Source organism: Rhipicephalus microplus, chromosome 1, assembly GCF_043290135.1.
Source record: "Rhipicephalus microplus isolate Deutch F79 chromosome 1, USDA_Rmic, whole genome shotgun sequence".
Taxonomy (NCBI): Eukaryota; Metazoa; Arthropoda; class Arachnida; order Ixodida; family Ixodidae; genus Rhipicephalus; species Rhipicephalus microplus.
Window position 1 is genome coordinate 226965501 of NC_134700.1, and position 21021 is coordinate 226986521.

General features: G+C 44.5%; 1 protein-coding gene across 2 annotated transcripts in view; it reads left to right on the forward strand.

The window, feature by feature from the left end:
• The window catches only part of LOC119166764 (neprilysin-1-like), a 48985-nt gene that overhangs the window by 16258 nt on the left and 11706 nt on the right, over positions 1–21021 (forward strand). For both annotated transcript variants that reach the window (XM_075891489.1, XM_075891490.1), the window contains exons 3-16: positions 81–217; positions 861–911; positions 2370–2600; positions 4005–4216; positions 4891–5088; positions 10610–10687; positions 11444–11607; positions 12322–12541; positions 15312–15410; positions 16500–16577; positions 16694–16800; positions 19093–19157; positions 20194–20245; positions 20539–20606. In XM_075891489.1, the coding sequence (XP_075747604.1) occupies positions 81–217; positions 861–911; positions 2370–2600; positions 4005–4216; positions 4891–5088; positions 10610–10687; positions 11444–11607; positions 12322–12541; positions 15312–15410; positions 16500–16577; positions 16694–16800; positions 19093–19157; positions 20194–20245; positions 20539–20606 (1760 nt within the window). The remainder of the gene's footprint in view (positions 1–80; positions 218–860; positions 912–2369; positions 2601–4004; positions 4217–4890; positions 5089–10609; positions 10688–11443; positions 11608–12321; positions 12542–15311; positions 15411–16499; positions 16578–16693; positions 16801–19092; positions 19158–20193; positions 20246–20538; positions 20607–21021) is intronic.

The following is a 21021-nucleotide window of genomic DNA, read 5'->3' on the forward strand; positions in this document are numbered from 1 at the left end:
TTTGTCCTTGGAAACACGCGGCTATTGTTTCACTGCTTGTTTATTTTTTTCCCTCTCCCTCTTACTTGTTTCTCGCGCAGGAGACGCACTAGTCCAGGGTCCAAGTTTGTCGCCCTCGTCAGTCGGAATAGACGTCACCTGGCCCTGGCGTTGGCGGCCATCTTAGTGGTCGCCGTCGCCGCCGCGTCTGTTCTGGTCACAGTACAGAACACCCGAGGTACGCTCGCTGCGCGCGATGCGCACCCTAACCAACTTGCCCGCTCTCGGTGGTTACAAAATATTTAGAAGGAGCAGAAAACAAGAAAGAAAAACACCACAGCACCTTTCGCTGAACGTATTCGGTATACCGAGTTGTGAGATCGTTGTCCGTTTAGGTTCGATAATGAAGTCAACTAAGTTGTGACGGGTATTTCTCACTATTATGTTAAACAGACAACGAAATAAGATTAGAAATATGAACTTGTGCGGTATACACCATGAGTAACTGGCTACTATGAATACAGTAAATACTTCGCGAGAGGCATTCGGGAGATGAAAAAAGCAATAATTCGGATGATAGAAAGTACTGAGAAGTACATTGCATTGTCCTAAAATGTGTGGCATGCCTCACGCCGACTGCTTCAACAGAAAAAAGTAAGTTGTGTGCACCAAAATTACGGTGTGATCGTGAGACACGCGCAACGTGCACGATGTTGGGACTCCTGATTATCTTATATACCGCCCGGACTTTTTTAAAGGCGAGGCACGTCGTACTTCTGCGAGGTTTGTCGGTTCTTCATAACCGAGCCAACCCAAGCGAGCTGATACGAGGCGATATTAGATTTCAGTCAGTTAAAGTTTCTTTTTTCGTTATCTTTCAGATAAGCTGGATCACCGTCAAGTCTGCAATACCAGTGCCTGCTGGAGGATATGTGAGTACACTGAAATAACTTTGACAGCGAGTGAGAGAGAGCTCATAGTTGAAAAGCAAGAAAATGCAAACTAGAGAAAGCGTAATTTGTAAGCGCATATTTATCGACAAGCTACTTTGCAGAGAATGGGGAGAAAGGAACGTCTCCATGGTGGGGACGTATGAATGAAAAAGTGGTAGAACATGGAATAATAAAAAGCGACCATCTTGTCATCTCATCAGCAAAATCAAAGGCTATCAAACCAGGTGACGTAAGTCCGGACTATTGATGCAAAAAGAAGTAACGAATATTACTGATGACACAAAGTGCGCGGCTGATGGCTTAGAGAAAAGATTTGCGCTGTTTCGACACAAGGGTGCGCGTCCCTTGCTATAAATACTGCATAAAAGACGAATCGAGTTGTCGTGTTGTCCCGCATACTCTCGTAGTGGTGGTGATAATGATGACACAGATTTTGATAAGATGCCCTGCGTACGTCACGGCCGCACCGTAAACTGCGAACTTCTTAGTACTCGTCGGCTACTTTCACTTCGTAGCAAATGTAGCGAGCGTTGTAGCCACGGCTTGACACTACAGTCAGTCAATGCATACTGTCGGCGTCACAAAGTTAGAGAGACCACTGGTTCCAAAAAATCCGCAAATTTTTCGGCAATTCGTGACTGCATTCGCTCAAGCTGCAAAGTAGGCACTGTTTCCTTTTTTTTTTTTGTTAACGCTCAACCATATTGACCACGCATCTTCAAATCGGCAACAACGTATGAATCGTATACCATTTGCTTGAACGTTAACGCCGAGTTGCCCTTCCGATCGAGGTTCCTAAATGTGCGCTCAGGATTCTGGACTGATCGACCAACATATAGATGAACTGTCCTACATCGCACTTCAGGGCGGATTTACATAAAAACTTCGCTCTATTATAGTCTTTTCATCATCGTGTGCTCTTTTCATGCCCTTTCCTTACAAAACCGCCAGTCAGTACGTACTGTCGGCAGCACAAGTTTAGAGACCACTAATTCGGAGAAATTTTTACAGTGTTCGGGCGAGCTGCAAAATAAGGATGTTTTTAACGCGTGTTAGAAAAAACCGGACATGCAAGCCCAATTCCGCTAGCCGAAGCAGCTGAAATATATCCCGGCTGCGGCGGCTGCATTTCCGATGGATGCGGAAATATTTTAGGCCCGTGTGCTCAGATTTGGGTGCACGTTAAAGAACACCAGGTGGTCGGAATTTCCGGAGCCCTCCACTACGGCGTCTCACATAATCATATGGTGGTTTTGGGACGTTAAACCCCACATACCAATCAATCATATCAGCAGCTGAAATATTCAATCTGTTTCCTGGTCTCTAAACTTTTGAAGCGGACTGTACATGCACTGGCTAATCTACGCGTGCACCTCATCTACTTCCCTCCCGGTGAAGTCATGACGCCTGTCTGCAATGCTGTGCGTGCGTGTGCAGCGCAGAGGCTGCGGCGCAGCATGAACGAGTCCGTGGACCCGTGCGAGGACTTCTACGAGTTCGCCTGCCAACGCTGGGACGCCGACCAGGGCGGTCCGATCTGGCAGAGCACGGCGGACACCATCAAAAGGGAATTCGGTGCTTCCAGGGACAACCTCCTGCAAGGTCGCTATGCCGAGCCCAACAAAGCCGAGAGTTACCTCATCAACTTCGTCGAACACTGCCAAAACGGTCAGCACCAGGCATGTTACGTATATAATGCATGCATCCGTATTTGAAAATAATGTGCGTTGCTCTGGCAAGTGATTTTAAACTAACAGAACGTTTTGGAAATTGGCAATCTGGAACTCTCCACAGCTATACACGAACTGAACCAATGACGGGGCTACATTTCTCACTAAAAAAAAAAAAGCTGTCCAAACAAGCATTTCTTCAAACACCCTCCCCCCCACCCATCCCCTTTTTTGTGTGTATGTGTCCTTGTCTTGTGTATGCAGGCATGTGCACTCAGCCCACTCCCTCACTTCCTTTCTATTCCCCAATTCCTCTTTACCCAAACTCATTTCGCTGGCCTCGTTCACTTATCCCACCTTCACCTTTCATTCTCGGCAAGTAAAAGCACTTTAAAACAAGAAAAAAAAAAGCTTTTTGCTACACTGTTAAAATAACGGTGTATGGTATACATCTGTGCGACCACCACGGTATTTCAGATGATTTCTTCAGCCTACCACAAGGCGTCGCGTTCGCATCCCGCCAGTGGCTGCGGAATTTCGGCGGAGGAGGAAAAAAAAAAGGACCTCGTTCGCTTCAGATAATAAACACCGTTGGTAATCGAAATTAATCTCTTATGGCTCACGACATCCTCCGAAACGGTAAACATTTTAACAATTCCATCGGATTTTCGTTTTTAAATTATATTCTCTGGTCTGTCACACGTTTGCTCTTGTACAGATGCTAATTTTCAGTGTACGCTCCAGTAAATGCGCAAGTATGGCAGTTCTTTTGCCGCGCAAAATCCTTGACCATAGAGGAGTGTGCAGGGTTCCCCGGGTGGGAAGGGGGGAAGCGATGTCTCACCGCAGTGCAGTTCCCCGCGCTCATCTCCCTGTCATTTGAGTTCGAAGAAACAAGCTTCGCAGCTGATGCAAAAATGAAAATGGAGCCATCACGTGTTCACAAATAGCGACCGTCCTTCTCGTCTCCTACCTTCCGGGAGTAAAAATGGGAGGCAACCATACCTTGTAATGAAATATCAGTAGTCTTCAACCACATGGCCATAACTTTGTGCTTAAGGAATTGTGGGAAAGGTCCGACTGAGTAAAAAATCACAGCATATTCCACGGAGTGAAAGACTATGAGTGAGAAGAAGCGTCCATCCGTCCGTCTGACTGTCGGTCCGTCTGTCAGTGCATTAGTTCATCCGTCTGTCTGTCGGTCTGTTTGCCTGATACTGCCGGTTACGCCTGACGGAAGCCAAGGTTAAACTAAGTGGAGCTTCACCCTAAATGTATCCATGGAGCGGACATTGCGCCCAACCCCCTCTAATAATTGGGGGAGCAGGGGGGTCCCCCACCTGCCCCCCTCGTGCACACGCCGCAACAGGCATGCTAACTTAACTGTTGCTGTTGGTCGCAGACAAACCTCGCAGCACCTCGGAGGGAATGGACCCGGTGCTGGTGGAGCTCAAGTCGATGGGCGGCTACCCACTGTTCGAGCCGGAATGGACGTGGGGCACCTACTGCTGGATGCAGGCCGAGGCGCGGCTCGCACACATGGGTTACAACCAGGCACTGCTTCAGGCGCGATTCGACGTCGACCCCAAGAGGCACGGACGGAGAATAATTGTGGTGAGCTCCCGCGTTCGTTTATTGGTTGCACAGATGCAATCCATCCCACAGTTCAGGGCGACGGTGCCGTCGTACGTGGTAATGTGCAATTACGGTTGCGCAACTGCTCACACCGATCAAAAGAAACTGCACACGAAAGCGCAGTGGTGCTGCATCACATCTTTTCATTTATTCGCGTTATGTTTTGTTGAAATTGAGATATATTGATGATGATTGCGAAGATGAATAATATGAGCAACAGTAATAATAAATTATTCGTGTTCCCGAGACAGAGTACCAGATAAATATTTCCTGTGTTTGTCGCGTTCCATGCTGCATCACACAGCGCGTACTAACTTGAGAGGGCCGGGAGGAGTCGGAAGATTCGGACTTCCCGCCTGGATCGGCGCCCGGTTCAGATGGCTACTCTCGCCTATGGCACAAGACACTTCCACCGGGTTCAAGTTCCCGAACGATCGAGCCCGATGTGCGCACGTTTTCTTCCTTTTCTACGTACCAATTAATTAGCTGGAAGCTCGTGTATATTAGCACCTTCATGATTGTTAATGCTTGTCGTGTCACAGAAATGGCGCATGTGCGGACTGGGCATCGAAAGCAATGGTTAGGTGTTGCTCGAGTATTTCACGATTTCCCGAAAGTCAAACTGCGTTGAACTGCTCTTTATTTTTTTTCAGCTCGGACTACAACCGCTGATGTTCACGCGAGCAGTCCTTGACAAGGAGGATACGGTGACGGGCATTCGGACGTTCCTGCGAAACGTCGCACTCAGCTACAGGAAGTTGCACAATGGCACTAAAGAATACGCCAACGAACAGCAGGACGTCGAGAGCCAGATCACCGAAATGTTCAACTTCTCCAGGGCGCTACTTGAGGTACGATACATGCACTCTAAACCTTTTTGCAACCTTAAAGCGATTTCAAGTAAACAAAGCAACATTTTGCAAAAAACAAAACTTGTAAAACAGGGGTGTAAGGGTGTTTTACTTCTTGAAACAGCCGTTCGGTTTGCTCAAGGGGTAATGATTTACATAAAACACCGTAACTAAGAGTGTTACGCGTCATCGAAACACCTGCGGTCCATACGACAGCCTGACAGATAACAAGGGACTCACTGAATAAAAAGTCATTGGACGTGCGAGTTAGCATTAAAAGACGTCTCTTTTGGGGCTATCAAAAAAATCACAGGATATCCACGGAGTGAATGATGCGTAGGGCGAAGCGTCCCTCCATCCATCTGTCCGTGTGTCCGTCCATCCGTGCATGCGTCTGATCGCGTTCGAGAATGCAGACGGCACGCGATTTGATTGATTGATTAATTTGTGGGGTTTAACGTCCCAAAACCACCATATGATTATGAGAGACGCCGTAGTGGAGGGCTCCGGAAATTTCGACCACCTGGGGTTCTTTAACGTGCACCCAAATCTGAGTACACGGGCCTACACCATTTCCGCCTCCATCGGAAATGCAGCCGCCACAGCCGGGATTTGATCCCGCGACCTGCGGGTCAGCAGCCGAGTACCTTAGCCACTAGACCACCGTGGCGGGGCACGGCGCGCGGGTAACACCGACGAGACGAGAACCAAGAAAGCGGAGCGCAAGCGTCTTCAACGCGCCCGCCGCTCTGCTTCGTCCATGTCCCACCGACGATCCGCCACTTACGGAAACTATCCAGGAGACTGAGAGAGGCACTCGTTCACCGCGAATTCAAGCAAAGCGCGCGAAGCAGCCAATCGGAGAGTAGCGGCAGAGTAACGCCATCTAGAAAATAAGCAAGAAATGGTCGTCCATTTCTTTTACCGTCTCTTTCGTCTCTTCTCTTGGTTACGCGCGACCATCAGTGACAAGGTTAGAGGTGCTTCGCCCCTCAAACAGGCCATAATATTACATCCATTCGGCGAGTGTTTAACGTTCACTAATACGGAACAAGAATACCCCCACTGGCACTGAACAGCGGCTCAAAACCATGGCTACTTATACAAGATGGTCGGTGCAAGGCTGTGTAGCGCGAGTCCATGCATGGGGTGCAATATGCCAAGTTGCATGTTCGGGTACATACGTGCAGCTTCTGTGTTATTGTCATCTGCAATTGAATGTTATCCAACTGGTAGACCTTAATTGTCACAGTTTCTCAGTGACAAGGGTGTTTAGACAAGTAACAACGCAGCGTAATATGGATGTATTGATTCGCGAAAATACCTTGCCCCTAGGGTGCAAAGGTAATACTTTAAAAAATAACCTTGAACTTGTTATTGACATGATAAAATCCCCTTAAAGGAACACTGAAACACTTTCTTTTTAAAACGAGATTATGGTGTCATGATACGTAACTTCATGCGGCAAACTCAAAAATCAAGTAAAAAATTTGCATAAACCAACGCAAATAACTTTATTTTTCCGAAAGCAAGAAGCACGCGCCACGGCCACCATCGCGAGATCTCGCCGCCGCTGTGATTGGTCAAAGCTCCATGACGTCACTCCCAGGAAGGTGAGGATAGAGTGCCTCGATGCAGGGCGCGTGCATTGAGGCACCCTAAAACTAAAGCCCTTGATCCTGGGATCAAGGGGCTTTACCTAGGACAGCTGACTGCGCTCGCCGGCAGTCAATTCCATGTGCATCTGTTGAGGCGTTGCGCCGTGCTCCCTTCCGGGCTGCAGAAATTGTGCGTCTTTAGCTCTTCTAACCACCACCACCACCACCACCACTATCTGTTGAAATCGGGCAGTTGCTGTGAGTATGGCAAACTGTGAAAGTCGGACCGAGTTCGCTGTATGTACATCCGTACATGTTCGAGCCGGTCGCCACTGAAGCGGCACAGGAAAGCGAGTCCCAACCAGCCACCTTCACCCGCGTCGTAAACACAGACTGGCGCATGCCAGTGCTTAATTTCCCTGTAGTAAACTGTTACAAATGATACGCTTATCAGTGGATATGAAATTCGACAAGAATCAGCAGTATCGGCACTCCCTTTTAGCCTATTGGCACGGTTCGCGCTATACACGTGGGCAGCGTGCAGAAACATCAGCTGTTCGTGGATTTCACAGCTCAGAGTGCAGCGTTGCTAAAGCCGTCAGTATCGTACTTCGCAGCGGGCAAGGCGCACGCGATGAATCAGTATGCTACCCCGAGAAAAAAAAATGGCCCCGTATCTGCATGTTAATCTGCAAATGTCGTCGAAAGACGACAGTCTTGCGTGTGGAGAGAGTGAACAAAACATTTATTTGATGTTCTGCGCAAGAAAATCGGTGAATGGTATTCTGGAGGCGCTGCGTTAGAGTGCCTCGAGCATGCAGCGGAGACAAACGAGCGCATCAAGTCACGTCACACGTGATAGATGAGTGCCATCTCGCAGTTTTTTTTGGGGGGGGGAGGGGGGGGGGAACGAGGCGCGCTGCCCTGAGACGGGCGTGCGCGCCCGTCTCAGAGGTGATAAGGTGTATAACGCAAGGCGACGGGTAGGTGCCACCATCGTGTCGTCTTAGCAAAGCGTTGGAAACACTCCCCTTTTCGTGCAAGCGTTGCATGGTAAGCGCAGCGGGATAAACGCTACGGTCCTTAGAATTACTTATGTGTGCCTTTTCTAGTAAAAGACGCACATGCAGAACATATAAGTGTTGTTATAGTGCCTCAGATATGCGCAATAATTGATTCTTCATTGACAATCGCACAAGTATGAACGCTGAATCTTGAGCAACATTGGTGGGCACTGTGGATGGGGTCGGCCGTTTTGGGGTATCGGCTGGTGCTGTTTAGAGTACCCGGTACCGTTAAAGTGGACAGACCAAATTTTTTTGTCGAAGGTCCCCAAGAAAGACTATCATATTTAAAAAAAGAAAACGAGCCAGACGAGTGCCGCTCTTGCCACAGTGGTGATATGTGCTCTGAACTGCACTGAGAATTGCGCAAGAATAGTTTGGCTCATATATTGCAATTCTGTTTGTTTCTTTATAATAACGTCACTTTTCCCAAACTCTGCCCAGAACCACACTGATGATGCGTTAAAATGCAAACGGTGTATTAGCTGCGCTAGAAGCACGCGACTGTTGTGTAGAATAGCTGATTTCGAATAAGCGTACTGATATCTTTGTACACGTCATTTCGCTATAGGTGCTCATGCACGCACTGCATGCAAATGAGGAAAGAGGAGGAGTGCTGCTGCTGCCTCGAAATTCGGCAGATTCGCGAGCGCCACAGCACGCTTCATCTCATAGGTTTGAAGTATTTTCTTTTAACTGCAGCGGCCCATTTTGCAGCCTTCTTCTGATCCCGGGGAAACTTAAGTGCTTAAGTGAAACCGTAAGTGCTGCGGCAGCCATATGCCGTGCAGTAACTCGGCATCGCAAGTCGACTTCAACCTTGCAAAACCACAACTAGTGAATGTCGGATGGCAAAAATCTCTAATCATAAGAAGATAACAGTGCAATGACAAGAAATCCCTACGAACTGGCAGAACTGGTGCTTTGCCAGGCAGCAGATCGCAGCAGAAACAAGGCACAGCCACGAAGTAAACAAGCTGAGCTGACCGAGCGAAATGGTATTATATAGGTGTTCTGTGGGCAGGCGGCCCGGCACATAATTGCCCGTCGGGCGACAGCCCGACCACGAAGGTGACGTCACCCCCCACATGTCTATATCTCCCGTGCTCCGCCCCTGCGAGCGCGCGCGTGTCGGGAAGGGGGGGGGGCGTCCCCTCGGTCGAAGTTTGCTCGCTCATAGTGCCGTTGTTTAACCAAACCTCGCGACAAAAACATCGGTGCACATGTTGTAAACCTCGAGAAAAAAAACGCCGCACACATGTTGTAAGAGGTCGCGGATACCGAATTCGCAATATATTCGCGAATTCAAATCCTCTTCAGTGTCCCTTAAGGGTGTAGAGTGGTCTACCGTGACTTAGTTGCTCTTAAGTACTTCTTACTGCAACCCCGACGACATTTGATCAGCGCGCATGGAACAAGCAGATTAAAACCAATTTGCCTGTCAGCAGATAAGGCAGGACTGAATATCGCTCAGCCTCTGGCGATCTTTTCGTAAAGAATTCTTGCTTCTCAAGAATGCGTCGACTTTCAGATGGCCATTGATGACGCTGATTGCGTTTTTTGTGAATAATTATTATTACGATAATAAATAATCATAACCATCATCATCGCACTTTAATGAGCCTCCATGTGGTTTATTTAGTTAACAAGATACAATAAAGTACAAGGTGGCCGCTCCACCCGCCCAAGCCCGACGTCCCAACAAAAAACATTGAAGGACACTTCGTTGATTCCGAAGTGCGCACGGCGAAAGCCTGTGGCCTTTGGACTATGTACTTCTTTTGCACTGTTTCATCAATCACGGCTTGCAGAAGTACAGCTGTGTTCCATTGAATTGTAGACATACTACGTTGCGTAGAAGCGATATATGTTTATATATGGTAACCTTCTAGGTTTACGAGAGTACCGAGGAATCGTGTACAACATGCATTCAACACCATTTTATTTTCTATGCCGCGGTCCACCACGGTTCCATTGACGTACTTCCGTCACGGATATGACGTCGTAAAATATATACTAACAGATAGCAAAAAAAAACGAGAAAACGTTTTGTCCCGGGGCGTTGATCCGGTGACCTCTCAATCCGCAGCGCACGGCATTTAACACTACGCCTCGGAGAATATGCTGTCAAGATTGCTAACGGCAGGCAATTTATATACGTCATATACCGTTTGGCGGTCTTCAGAGCTCCGCAACTTCAGCGCGCTTTTGTCATCAGTAGGGAGATGGCGCGAAGATTTTGCATTGGGCGCGTTTTAAAGGTAGTTGCCTCTAGCGTTTCGATGAGCACCACTTCCACGGAGCGTGGTCTTTCCTGCACGCGCGCCCCTCAGACTCGTGATTCGGAAGAGCATGAAGGTCACTTCGCTCACTGCCGCGGCCACGTTGACAAAAGGTGCACGCTGCTCATACAGAAGAAGAACTGTAACAGTAGTTCCTGCTTGTCCTGGGTGTACTCGTGCGTTCGTTTCGTGCGTCTTTGTTTAAACAGCGCGCTTTAAAATGTCGAGTTGAATCTGCGCACGTCCTGTGGATGCTCATCTTGTGCGGGCTTTCTATCGTGAGGTGCTCGCTGCAAGTTTTAAGCTGCTCGTTTGCGTGACTTTGCAATTTTTTGCTAAAGCATTCATTCCTTCGCCCCTGTGGCGAAACATTGCACAACAACCGCTCAACTACCTCTCTGAAGACACATTTCACTTACGTGTTATATCGATTCCTAAAATTGGCCACGTTTTTTTTTTAACCTCCGGAGCAAGACAACAGTGAAATGCAATTTTCGGTTCCGGCAATGCATAACTGAACGTATTTATCACTACATTTTAAATGAAACTGAACTTTGGTTGGTCCGCTTCATTGCAGGATCTAGAAAACGAAACTACTGCCAGCCAAAAGCCTCAAAGGATGACGGTGGAGGAACTATCAAGAAAAATACCGGAGGTAAACGTCTATCTTTCTAGCACCGCTTGCCTGTGGGTGTCTATATGTTCAGGGTCACAAACCTAAAAAAATGAAAGTGCCACATGCAGTTTTCTCAAAGCTCAAATCGCACAAGCCGCTTTTATATGAAGCAGTCATGGCAAGCACCTATGATACACAAACTGAGTGCGATTGCAAGGTGAGCAGCCAGGCATAGAAGGAAGTTATATGCTCAGAATGCAAAAAAAAAAAATCAACTGCGAACTTGTGCAAGACCTCTTACAATCCCCAGCTTTCACCATTCATCACACAGCTATCTTAAGCAAGGTGCAGGGTTGTGTTGTAACTGGAAGTGTTGCCCTTGGCACGCAATATTTCACCCTTATTTAGCAATTCACTATTTAGCGTACGTACACTTCCCACAATTAACTGCCATCTCACCTCTGTAGACCAGTAATTTTGTTCTCAGAATAAATCTTTAGTTTGTCAAATGTGGTAGTATGCCAGTCCTTGGTTCCTAAAATATTCACTTGCATCTAAACTACCACCAACTTGCTGGAGCAAGTCAAGCCATATTCTATTCAAAGCTGGTTTTTTAAGGAGTTTAATATACATTCAATTGCCTCCAACGTCATCTTTGTAGCAGCTACGCACAGCATCCACTAAGTAAGCATCCCTTCTCATTACGCTATAAGCTGTGCTGTTTTCAGTGCAGGTCTTCCTCCTTTCAGCTGCTCATCTCCATGTCTGTCTCTTGTGCCATTCATATGTGCCCAGATTAAGTGGCTCAAGTACCTGCGAAAGCTGACGTCACCCGCTCTACAGGAGGCAGGCTTACCGGAATTTAATGACACAGACAGTGTGATGGTGCTCAACCTTGAAGCGCTAAGAGCACTCGCAAAGTTCCTTGGCAACTGCCGCCAGAACACACATCATGTAAGGTGAGCACCTCCTTCCTCTATTAAATGTGCAGCTGATTCTAGAGCTTATGTGCTTCTTAAATTCAAACTTTCTATAGTGTGGTTAAGAATAACAAGAAAAACCAAAGAAGCCAAAAAAAAAAAACAGGGGGCGGGGAGAGAGCACTTTAAGGAACACATAACCTTCAGGAGCACTTGCACAATTTACAGTTTTATGCTCACTGTAAACAAAGCTTTTGGTACTCTGTCAAACCTGTCAATACACAGGCAACAATTCATGTTGATCACAACAGTTCATCACATTGTGCACCATTTCAATGCATTGTTTCCTTTGATCATTTCCTGTAAGCTCCTATACATTCCCTTCTGAGAATTGATCACACAGGCTGCACACTATGTTACTCATAAACTGTACAGACCAATCTCAAATAGTTATGCCTTTGGTCAGTACATAAAACTTCAAAATTTCTCCAAACACCGCCACTATATCTCTACATGACTGCAACAACTACGTGAAAATGTCATTGAGAGTGGTGGCCATCTTTGTAATACCCAGTAGTACAGTCCTTCAATATATGTGTTGACCCAAAACAGGTCTCCGTTATTAAATCCAGAATTGCAGCACGGAGCTGCGTAGTTGCACGAGGTCGTGACAAAATGAAATTAAATTGATTGGCACAGTGATGTGCAGGATTGTAACACACTAAGATGTATGTGCTCTCGTTGGCTGTGCAGAGCGATGGCAAACTACATAGGCTACAAGTTCCTGATAAACAGCGTTTTCTTTTCACCCCAACCGGAGATCCGAGAGACATACTACAACTACACCATGCAGCAGGGAGTGCAATTCAACCGTACTGCTAAATGTAGGGAGCTCGTGGAAACATTAAGGCTCGTCAGTTACCACCACTACTTCCGTACAAACCAGCACAAGTTTGATCAGCAGAGAGCACTGGTAAGTTACTGAATGTCACATAGAATTGTGCCACAATCTGGCTCACTTTTTTGGTACTGTCGCTTGTAGACATCCGTCTGTCAATCATGACGAGTAATACATGAGATTATTTTAGAAGCTCTTATCTTGAAAGAAAACTTACAGCGGAAATTATCAGCATGCTGTTCAATGTTAAGGCAATCAAAGCTGAAGTCGCAGCAAGCCACATTGTCAATGTCAAAATAAATCATGTATGTGGAGTGTGTACTGCAGCCACGAAATCCTCACCTACACTGATGTTGACCTACAGGGTGTTTAAAAGGCCAGTCAACAGGCTCCAACTTTTTTTTTAACACCCCCAAAACACGCTCGGTAATTCGTAGAGTAGACCGCAGCGATCACGTTTTCCAAATGCTATAAAGCTGCGCCCCACGCACAGCCTCAATTTTTAAAAACGGTTCCCGCATTCCTTTCCTACACAAGACCCATCTCCTTGCACGCGCAGTGACGACAACTCGGCGATCGGCGACGTGATGCAGCACGCAGCTCGTCGATTGGTCTAAACCACGTCTCAACAAACAGCAGTGAAGCCAACAACAGTTCCTGCAGTTCCTGTTCCCACCTACAGCTACGACAGAGCTATTCAATCATACGAGTTGTGAAACTCCCCATAGGCTCCATGCATCAAAATCAGGACACTTCATTGACCCAGTTTTAGAAGGGTGAGCAGATTGTCACGCCACCTGTTGATAGGCACACCCACTATTATGCGCATATTTGTGTTTTGTGTTGTTGCTCCTCCCAGATAGCACGACAGTCTGCTTCCGAAAAATTGAACTCCAAAAAAATCGCGCCAACTTCATGTGATGGTTTTGGAACGCAGTTTTGCTGCAAATCATTGTCGGCTGCAAATCGAGCGGCTGGGCTGCGGAGAAGCATCGGCACCGGTTAAACGAAAAACAACGAGGCATCACAGCAAGCGGAAGTGCGTTTTGACTGATCGAGTTCGCCGATAACATCAATTGATGACGTCTTGTCACATTGTCGAAGTGGACGGAGTCACGACAACAGGCCATGCCCTCCCTTTCCTCTGTAGGAGAAGGTGGCGAGATCACGCGAAAATTTTAAACGAGCTGAATGCTTAGTTCTTCCTTAATATAGCACTTCACAATATAGCATTTCCTTAATATAGCACGTATTTGCAAAATTCTTGTAGCAGCATGTTGCAAGAAAAATTGCACATATTTCTCTTTATAATTTCTGGACCTTGGGGTTGTTTACTGGCCTTTTAAGCTAACCAGTGCCAATTATACTTTTTATTTAGTGCACTCCAAAAAAAAAAAACTGAAAACATTTTCACGGGCAGCTATCTTAGCATGGATGAAGTAATCCAACATTGCTGAGCAAGCATAGCTTTTCTATGAAACACTTTTCAATAATTAGTATTTTAGACTGATTATTAACCCCACTTATCAGATTAGTAGTTGATAAGCATGGATGAAATATTCTGACCTTTCAGGACAAGTGCTACAGCTTTTGCATGCAAGAATTTTCACTACAGGTAGTAATTAAGTTTATCAAGTAATTTCTGTTAATTACCCAACTTGGCAAATTGGAAAAAAGCCTCACAAGCTGCAAACAGCTAAGAACAATACTTGGTCAGTTTGTACTGCATGGTGCATGTGTTTGTTTTCATAATACTAGGTGCACCCTGCATGCTCAAATGCCCTTTAAGACAGGCCAACAGCATGGTTGGCCAGACTGTTCTAATCAGGTTTCCATTACATCTGTCATACTGGAGCACTTTAAGCAATCCTATTCTCATCTTAATTTTTCCATTCAAGCTTTTACATCATTATACAATTGTTGCCTAACCTGTAAGAACTTCCGCTGTCTTTATCTCTTCCCAGTTTTTTTTTTTCTCTTGTTTTTTTCTCACCAATAGCATAAGTTTCTCTTGCCTTGATCTTGACTACTGGACAACTCATGGCCCCACCTGCTTTTAATATCAGTGCCTGTGAAAAGTTGATGTCTGCTCCGGACCTTACAGGTCAAATATCTAAAGCATTTCATTAAGATCTCCCAATTCGCTTCCAGACATTTGTTACAGCAGACGCATGGCCCATTCCATTTCAAATATTTTCTTTTGCATGTTTTTATGTTCGGGACTTGAGCCTCAAGTAACAAAGCAGCGCACTTTCTAAATTATGTTTCTTAAGATTCCTTTTTATTCTAGTTTGTGTAAATCTCCATGGCCTTTAATATTTGCATGCTTTGCATCCAACTTACTCTCTCCATCACTACCTTCTATAAGACAGATGGTCATTTATTTATAAAGTTAATCAGATCGCACAAGGTTGCAAAGTTTTTTGACACCTTCCTCTATTTAATGCTACACTGTATAGCAGTGTCATTAAAGTTCCTGTCCCGAACCAAACAATTTTTCTTGTCCCTGATGATCAGCACATGCCCAAACAGCCAACTGTTCTGATGATTCATTTGAACCTAGCAACCTCAGCAGAACACATAATGCTTAAAACATTAAACCAAGACTACTCTGAAACTCAAGTTCAAGTTCATGGCAAAATGATTAGATGTGTGTGTGTGTATATATATATATATGTTACAGACATTGGAAAGCAAGTGCAGTAATCTAAAATTCAAAATTCAAACTGCATTAAAATGGGGCATAACATAGGCACCCCTGTTATCCAGTAAAAGCACTGCATTGAAAGTAAAGACAGCAGATTGCACTAAATGAACCTACTGTTGCTTTGCTTGCCATTTTCAGGCAGTTCACATGTTAGATGAAGTGAAAGTACAATTCAACAAGATACTGAAAGCAGCAGCATGGATAGACAGTTCGACAAGGACCCTCTTGATAAGAAAGGTAGGTAGCATTTCAATGAATATGTTGGTCACCTGTAAAAAGTGAAAGGCCACCTTTTTATGTTACAATGCAGATGGCTTGGTTCTGCCCTTCTATGTAAACACGCCTGAACAGTACAGCTGCGACAACAAAATTTCTTATAAAAGGAAGGTGGGCTGCTAAATATGAGCAAATTTCATGAAGAATGAAAATCGTTAGAAGAAATTAAAGCAAGCTTTAGTCCAAACTTTTTGAATGTCCCTCACCCGAGGTGATAGCTTAGCACTTAAGCTTGAAGGCACAGGTTCGATTCTCTATAACGGCAGCCTTCTTTCAGTAGGGACGAAATGCAAGAATGCCCCAGGTGGCTAAAATGTTCATCCGAAAGATCCACAACGGCGTGCCTCAAAATAATAAAACAGGTCGTCTCTTAAAATACAAGCACTTATTGGTGCCTCTTTACACTGTGCCCGAGACACTTGTTTTCTGAAGAACAGCTGTGAGCAGGGGCCTTGTACATTGTGCTCTTGAACATTTTGCGCATTTCACACTGGACTGCTGCAGGCACCTACTTGTGCATGAGTCTGCTGCAGTTCAGATTTGGACATTAACGAGTCCTATAGCTTCTTTCATGATGCTTGCATAGATGCAATATGAGAAATTACACTCCAAGTATAACTGAAAGATGATGTCTATGACATCACGCTGATCAACTGAGCATTCTGAATAAATAACATCAATGATTATAAACTAAACTAACTAAAACAAGACTGCCTGCAGCATCATACAAGAACAAATCTTGACAAAAGGGACAAGCATAAAACTTTTGCTGACTTATTAAAAGAGAGTACATAACTTTCTCAACATTATTTTTGTATATGAGACAAAATATAACCTTTTTATTCTATAGAGAACTTCATTTTTAGCTGCACAAACTGTTCTTTACTTTAACTGGATGCAATACTAAACATATTGTAAGATCCTAATTCTAACAACTAGACTGGTTTGAGCTTTACCACATTACCTGGTGTTACTTAGCTAACACGCTAATCATGCAGTATTACCTGAAATTTTGTCAGATATTAAGACTGAAATTTTCATCTTTCACAGCTTGCAAATGTTCATGCCCTGGTGGGCTACACCGAGTGGCTTCTGAATGCAACTAACATATACAACTTCTACCAAATGGTGCGTATGTGTGACATCCTAGTAGGCCCGAAGTGTAGCACTGCCTGTCAGCAAAAACCCGCGTGGTCACTAGACTTTTTCAAGAAATCCTGTTTTTCTTGCTCTAATTTTCCCAGGATAAAGCTCCAAAAACCAATGGCCCATTCCTTGAACGACTAGTGTACCACAGAGTACAAAAGTACAACCAGCAAGTCAAAGAGCTCTTCTTAGACAGAAATCCAGAGTGAGTACATGCTGAAGTCAGCAATGCTAGTTGGAGACAGAATAAGAGAGTTCAGTTTATTAATTGCTGGGGTTTTATGTGTCGAAGACAACATATGATTGTGAAGGACACCATAATGAAGAGGTCTGGAAATTTCTACCACTTGTGTTCTTTTATGTGCACTGACATCACACGATACACAGGCCTATAGCATTTTGCCTCCATCAAAATGTGAGCCAGGATCGAATTTGTGACAGCAGACAAGCACTGTAACAACTCTACTACTACTTCTTTCTTTTGGGGGGTGGGAGGGAAGCTAATGTGACAAAACTACCATATGAATATGAGAGACGCCGTAGTGGAGGGCTCCGGAAACTTCAACCACCTGAGGTTCTTTAGCATGCACCTAAATCAAAGCACATGAGCCTCAAGAATTTTCGCTTCCATCAAAAATGTGGCCACCGAACTGCACTGCTATGATGGACTAGAAAAGCTGAAAGAAAGAAAATCAGAAAACGAAGGAAATAAAGATAGAAAGGGGGAAAGGAACAGCCAAAATCTGAAATAGAACGTCAGCCACATTAACAGTCATGAAAATCCAATCACCATTCAGGGCCCTGCAACACTTTTCCAGCATTGTAAAGAAATGTTGACAATTGGTAGTCCAGGCATACAAGAGCACGTGAACTGAACGTTATGGCGCAGCATGAGGGCTAGAATTTACAACTAATTTTCACATTTAGCAAGAAATCACTCCCTCTTCACTCTACAAATGATGCTATTTGCCCAAATCACTTCGCTATGCACCCAAATACACGGCCATTGGCTGCCTTGAGTGTCAAAAGCTGCACAGCTGCCATGGCCACCGCAGAATGCCTCCATGTGCCCCCGCGTGCGCGCTCTTAGTCACCATTAAAGGTAAGCCGCAAGTTCAAAAGAAAACAATGAGCTCAAAGCCATGACACGCACAGACAAATTGACACATCATCTTTCCCCCTTATCACACCCTTCCCTGCGTAGCTTTCAGTGTGCTTCCTGGTACTGGTACGAGAGCAGAGAGAAAGCACTTGAAGTGAGAAATAAGTTTCTGTAATTCCACTTGTACTATTGTGAGCAATATGAGTGCGAACACACGAACGCGTGGCAAACAGCCTCAAACCCTGCATCGTCTGATTCGCAGCAGCTGCTGTCGGAAATGAAGTGGAAAGGGCGGCGTGCTCCCATTAGCTGTCGACCCTCTCCCTCGATAATGTTGCTGCAGAATGCAGCTTATAGCATGTGAGTGGCTGCTAGCAGTAATACGAGCCAACATCAGTGCGCACAGCGACAACGAATAACCCTGCAGGCTATGCAACTACAAAAATATCGGCTGAGACGTAACCTGCCGTGATGTATAGGCCATGCTTTTATTGCATTTAGGCGGTGTTTGCCAAGCCTCTTAATGCGCATTTTTGTTTTTGGTACGTTTTCTTTTCGTGTTGTTATTGCTAGCAGCGGATGGCATGCGATCAGCTGGCGTTTCACAGCAACAATCATGGAGAAGTTCCAACAGTCAGCGGAAGAGCACCCTCTTTTCCCCTCCGGTTTCGGCAGTGCCATCCACGTATTACGTTATCTTGGTTTCAAGGCTATTCACCACGTGCTCACGCGTTTGAGCTCATGTTGCTCACGATAGTACTTGAAAGATCATAAAAAATTCTTACAGCAGTCGATTTGTGAGTCAATAAGCTATTTTAATTAAGTTTATCTAAAGCTTACGGTAATAAATAAGACCGTTATGTTACTGCTCTTACCTGGACAAAATATTACTTTCTCCAAGGACAAGCCCTGTAGCATATGTTTGCTACATACGCAAGGACAAAAAAATTGCTTGTCTTTGAACTTGTTTCTTAGTGTTAGGATGTGCATTCTGTTCTGAAGCGATTTCTTTTTTATTGGTCTTCTTACAGCATGTTCTGTGCTCGTTACTTTCTGGGCTATTCACGGCATGGTGAAATACCTTTATCTGTTGTACAACATAGAATGTTGCACAATCTGATAAATAACAGAGCATGAAAGGTTAGTGGCACTGGACCCTTCGTAATGGCTCTCACATTTTTCTTTCAGTGCTCATGCAGTTTTGATAAAGTCGTCTAACAGACAATTATGAAGGAATACAACATGAAAATACAACTACATGCACCAACAAACTTCTTTCAGCCTCAAAAAATATTTCAGTATATTTTTTAAGTGTCTGCGCAAGCTGACTATTCATATCACGTGCTCGGATATTACAAATCTCATAATTGTTTATTGACCTTTCTGTTATTTCAGGATTTGGCAAGACATAAATGCGGAAACTGTAAATGCTGCCTATCACATACGAGACGTCAATGTCAGTAAGTGCATGTACTGTGTATGCCTCATATTCATAATGTATATTCAGTGCAAAATCTTTCACATGACATGGGATATGAAAAAAAAAAAAGAGAAATGGCTATTGAGCCTGGATTTCAAATATGATATCTGTACTAGAAAATGGGACCAATCTAATGTCACCCTTTATTTGCTATTCAGCTTACAAATATAAACTCCACCTCTTATACATGTAATGTTAGCTGTATATTGCATGGTGCTATACATATTGTGCACCTTTGCATAATGCTGGTAGAAAGGTAAGCCCATGTTATAAATCCATACCAACATAACAAATGTGCAGATGTGAAATGGTCTTTAAAGGCCTTAGTTGAAAAGAAAAACAGTAAAGCATGATAGCCACGAAAAATGCAATGGCAATCTCGCACAAACAAGAGGCCAAGCCTGTGTGGAAAATGCAGCAAATGGTGGCCTTTTATAAAAAATGTTTTGTTTTGTCACTGAGAAACTGGCCCACATCTACAAGGGGATGGCCACACTGTCCATTATAAAGGAAAACTAAAGGCTGCGCAACATTAAAAAAAAGGCACAGAGAAGATAGAATGAAAGAAAAAAATCTTTTGGGAGACTTCTGCAAGTACGCTTGCGAGGAACCCAGTGTGCAATAAATCATCATCATATTGCAAAACAGAAAAGCATCCACTAAGCCTCAACTAATCGATTTGCAAAGAAGCGAGATTCCCACAATGCATTTGTGAGGCATTATGCAGCACAGCTACGCGGCTGCCATGATTCATCATCATCAGCCACAGCATGAACAAAGTTTGCAGTTACATAGCTATACACTTTGTTCACGCTGTGGCTGATGGTCATGATACATTATAACCGAGCCCTTTCCGATAGATAGGAAGCTTTAAACCACCCATTCACAAAGCAACACCTGGCTTTATTTTATTCTTCTACTATGCAATAATACTGACATACTTCAAAATATACAGTAGAGATGAATGTACTATATCGCAGATTTTTATTTCATCCCATCTTCCTTCTGCGTTGCAGAGGTATATGCTGGCATGCTTTTGGAGCCGTTCTCATACCTTGATGTTCCAATGTAAGTTTAATTTTTTACGTATATCTCACTGAAAGTACCAAAGATCCATTTAAAAATATAGAACAATACATACTCTGAGACAGAATGTATAAAAGTTACCCAGATGCATGCAATCTTGGAGGTAGCTCTTTACTACAAACACCGCAATACAAATGCCATAACATCATAACAAATTTGTGTTAATTCTTTTCTGTGTCGTATTAGCAGCACAACAATAAACACTGATTGAATTTATTACAATGCCCCCTTACTGCTCATATTTCAGCATATCTTTCTTTCTGTTTGTCTTGCAGATATGTGAACTATGGCACCGTAGGATTTGTCGCTGGTCACGAGATAATACATGCCTTTGATGACAGAGGTAGGCTTCAAATTTTCATTATTATTTTCAACTCACACGTGGCATATGTTTGCTCATTGCCATCCAACGTTGTGTCCACTTTCGGTTAAGGAAATGTTAAATAAGTACAGTAAAAATGAGCACCGACAAAAGTGGCACTAAATAGGCAAACGACTTTTTTCTTATTATAAAATCTTCTTTCACAATATCAAAGCCACCACACTTGCTACGGGAAGACACATAGCAAGGGAGCAAAAAGAAAATGTGGGTGGCTGCGCCACCCCAAATTTATCGCACCGATCGTCATGTCATAGATTTTGACATCTAGTAAGGCCTACGTCATTCATAATTCGTTGAGACTAAATACTTTGTCTTCTGAGAGAGTGAAAGACAGCATAGCAAGTGTCAGGAAATTTCGCTGAGCCAATGTCACTGA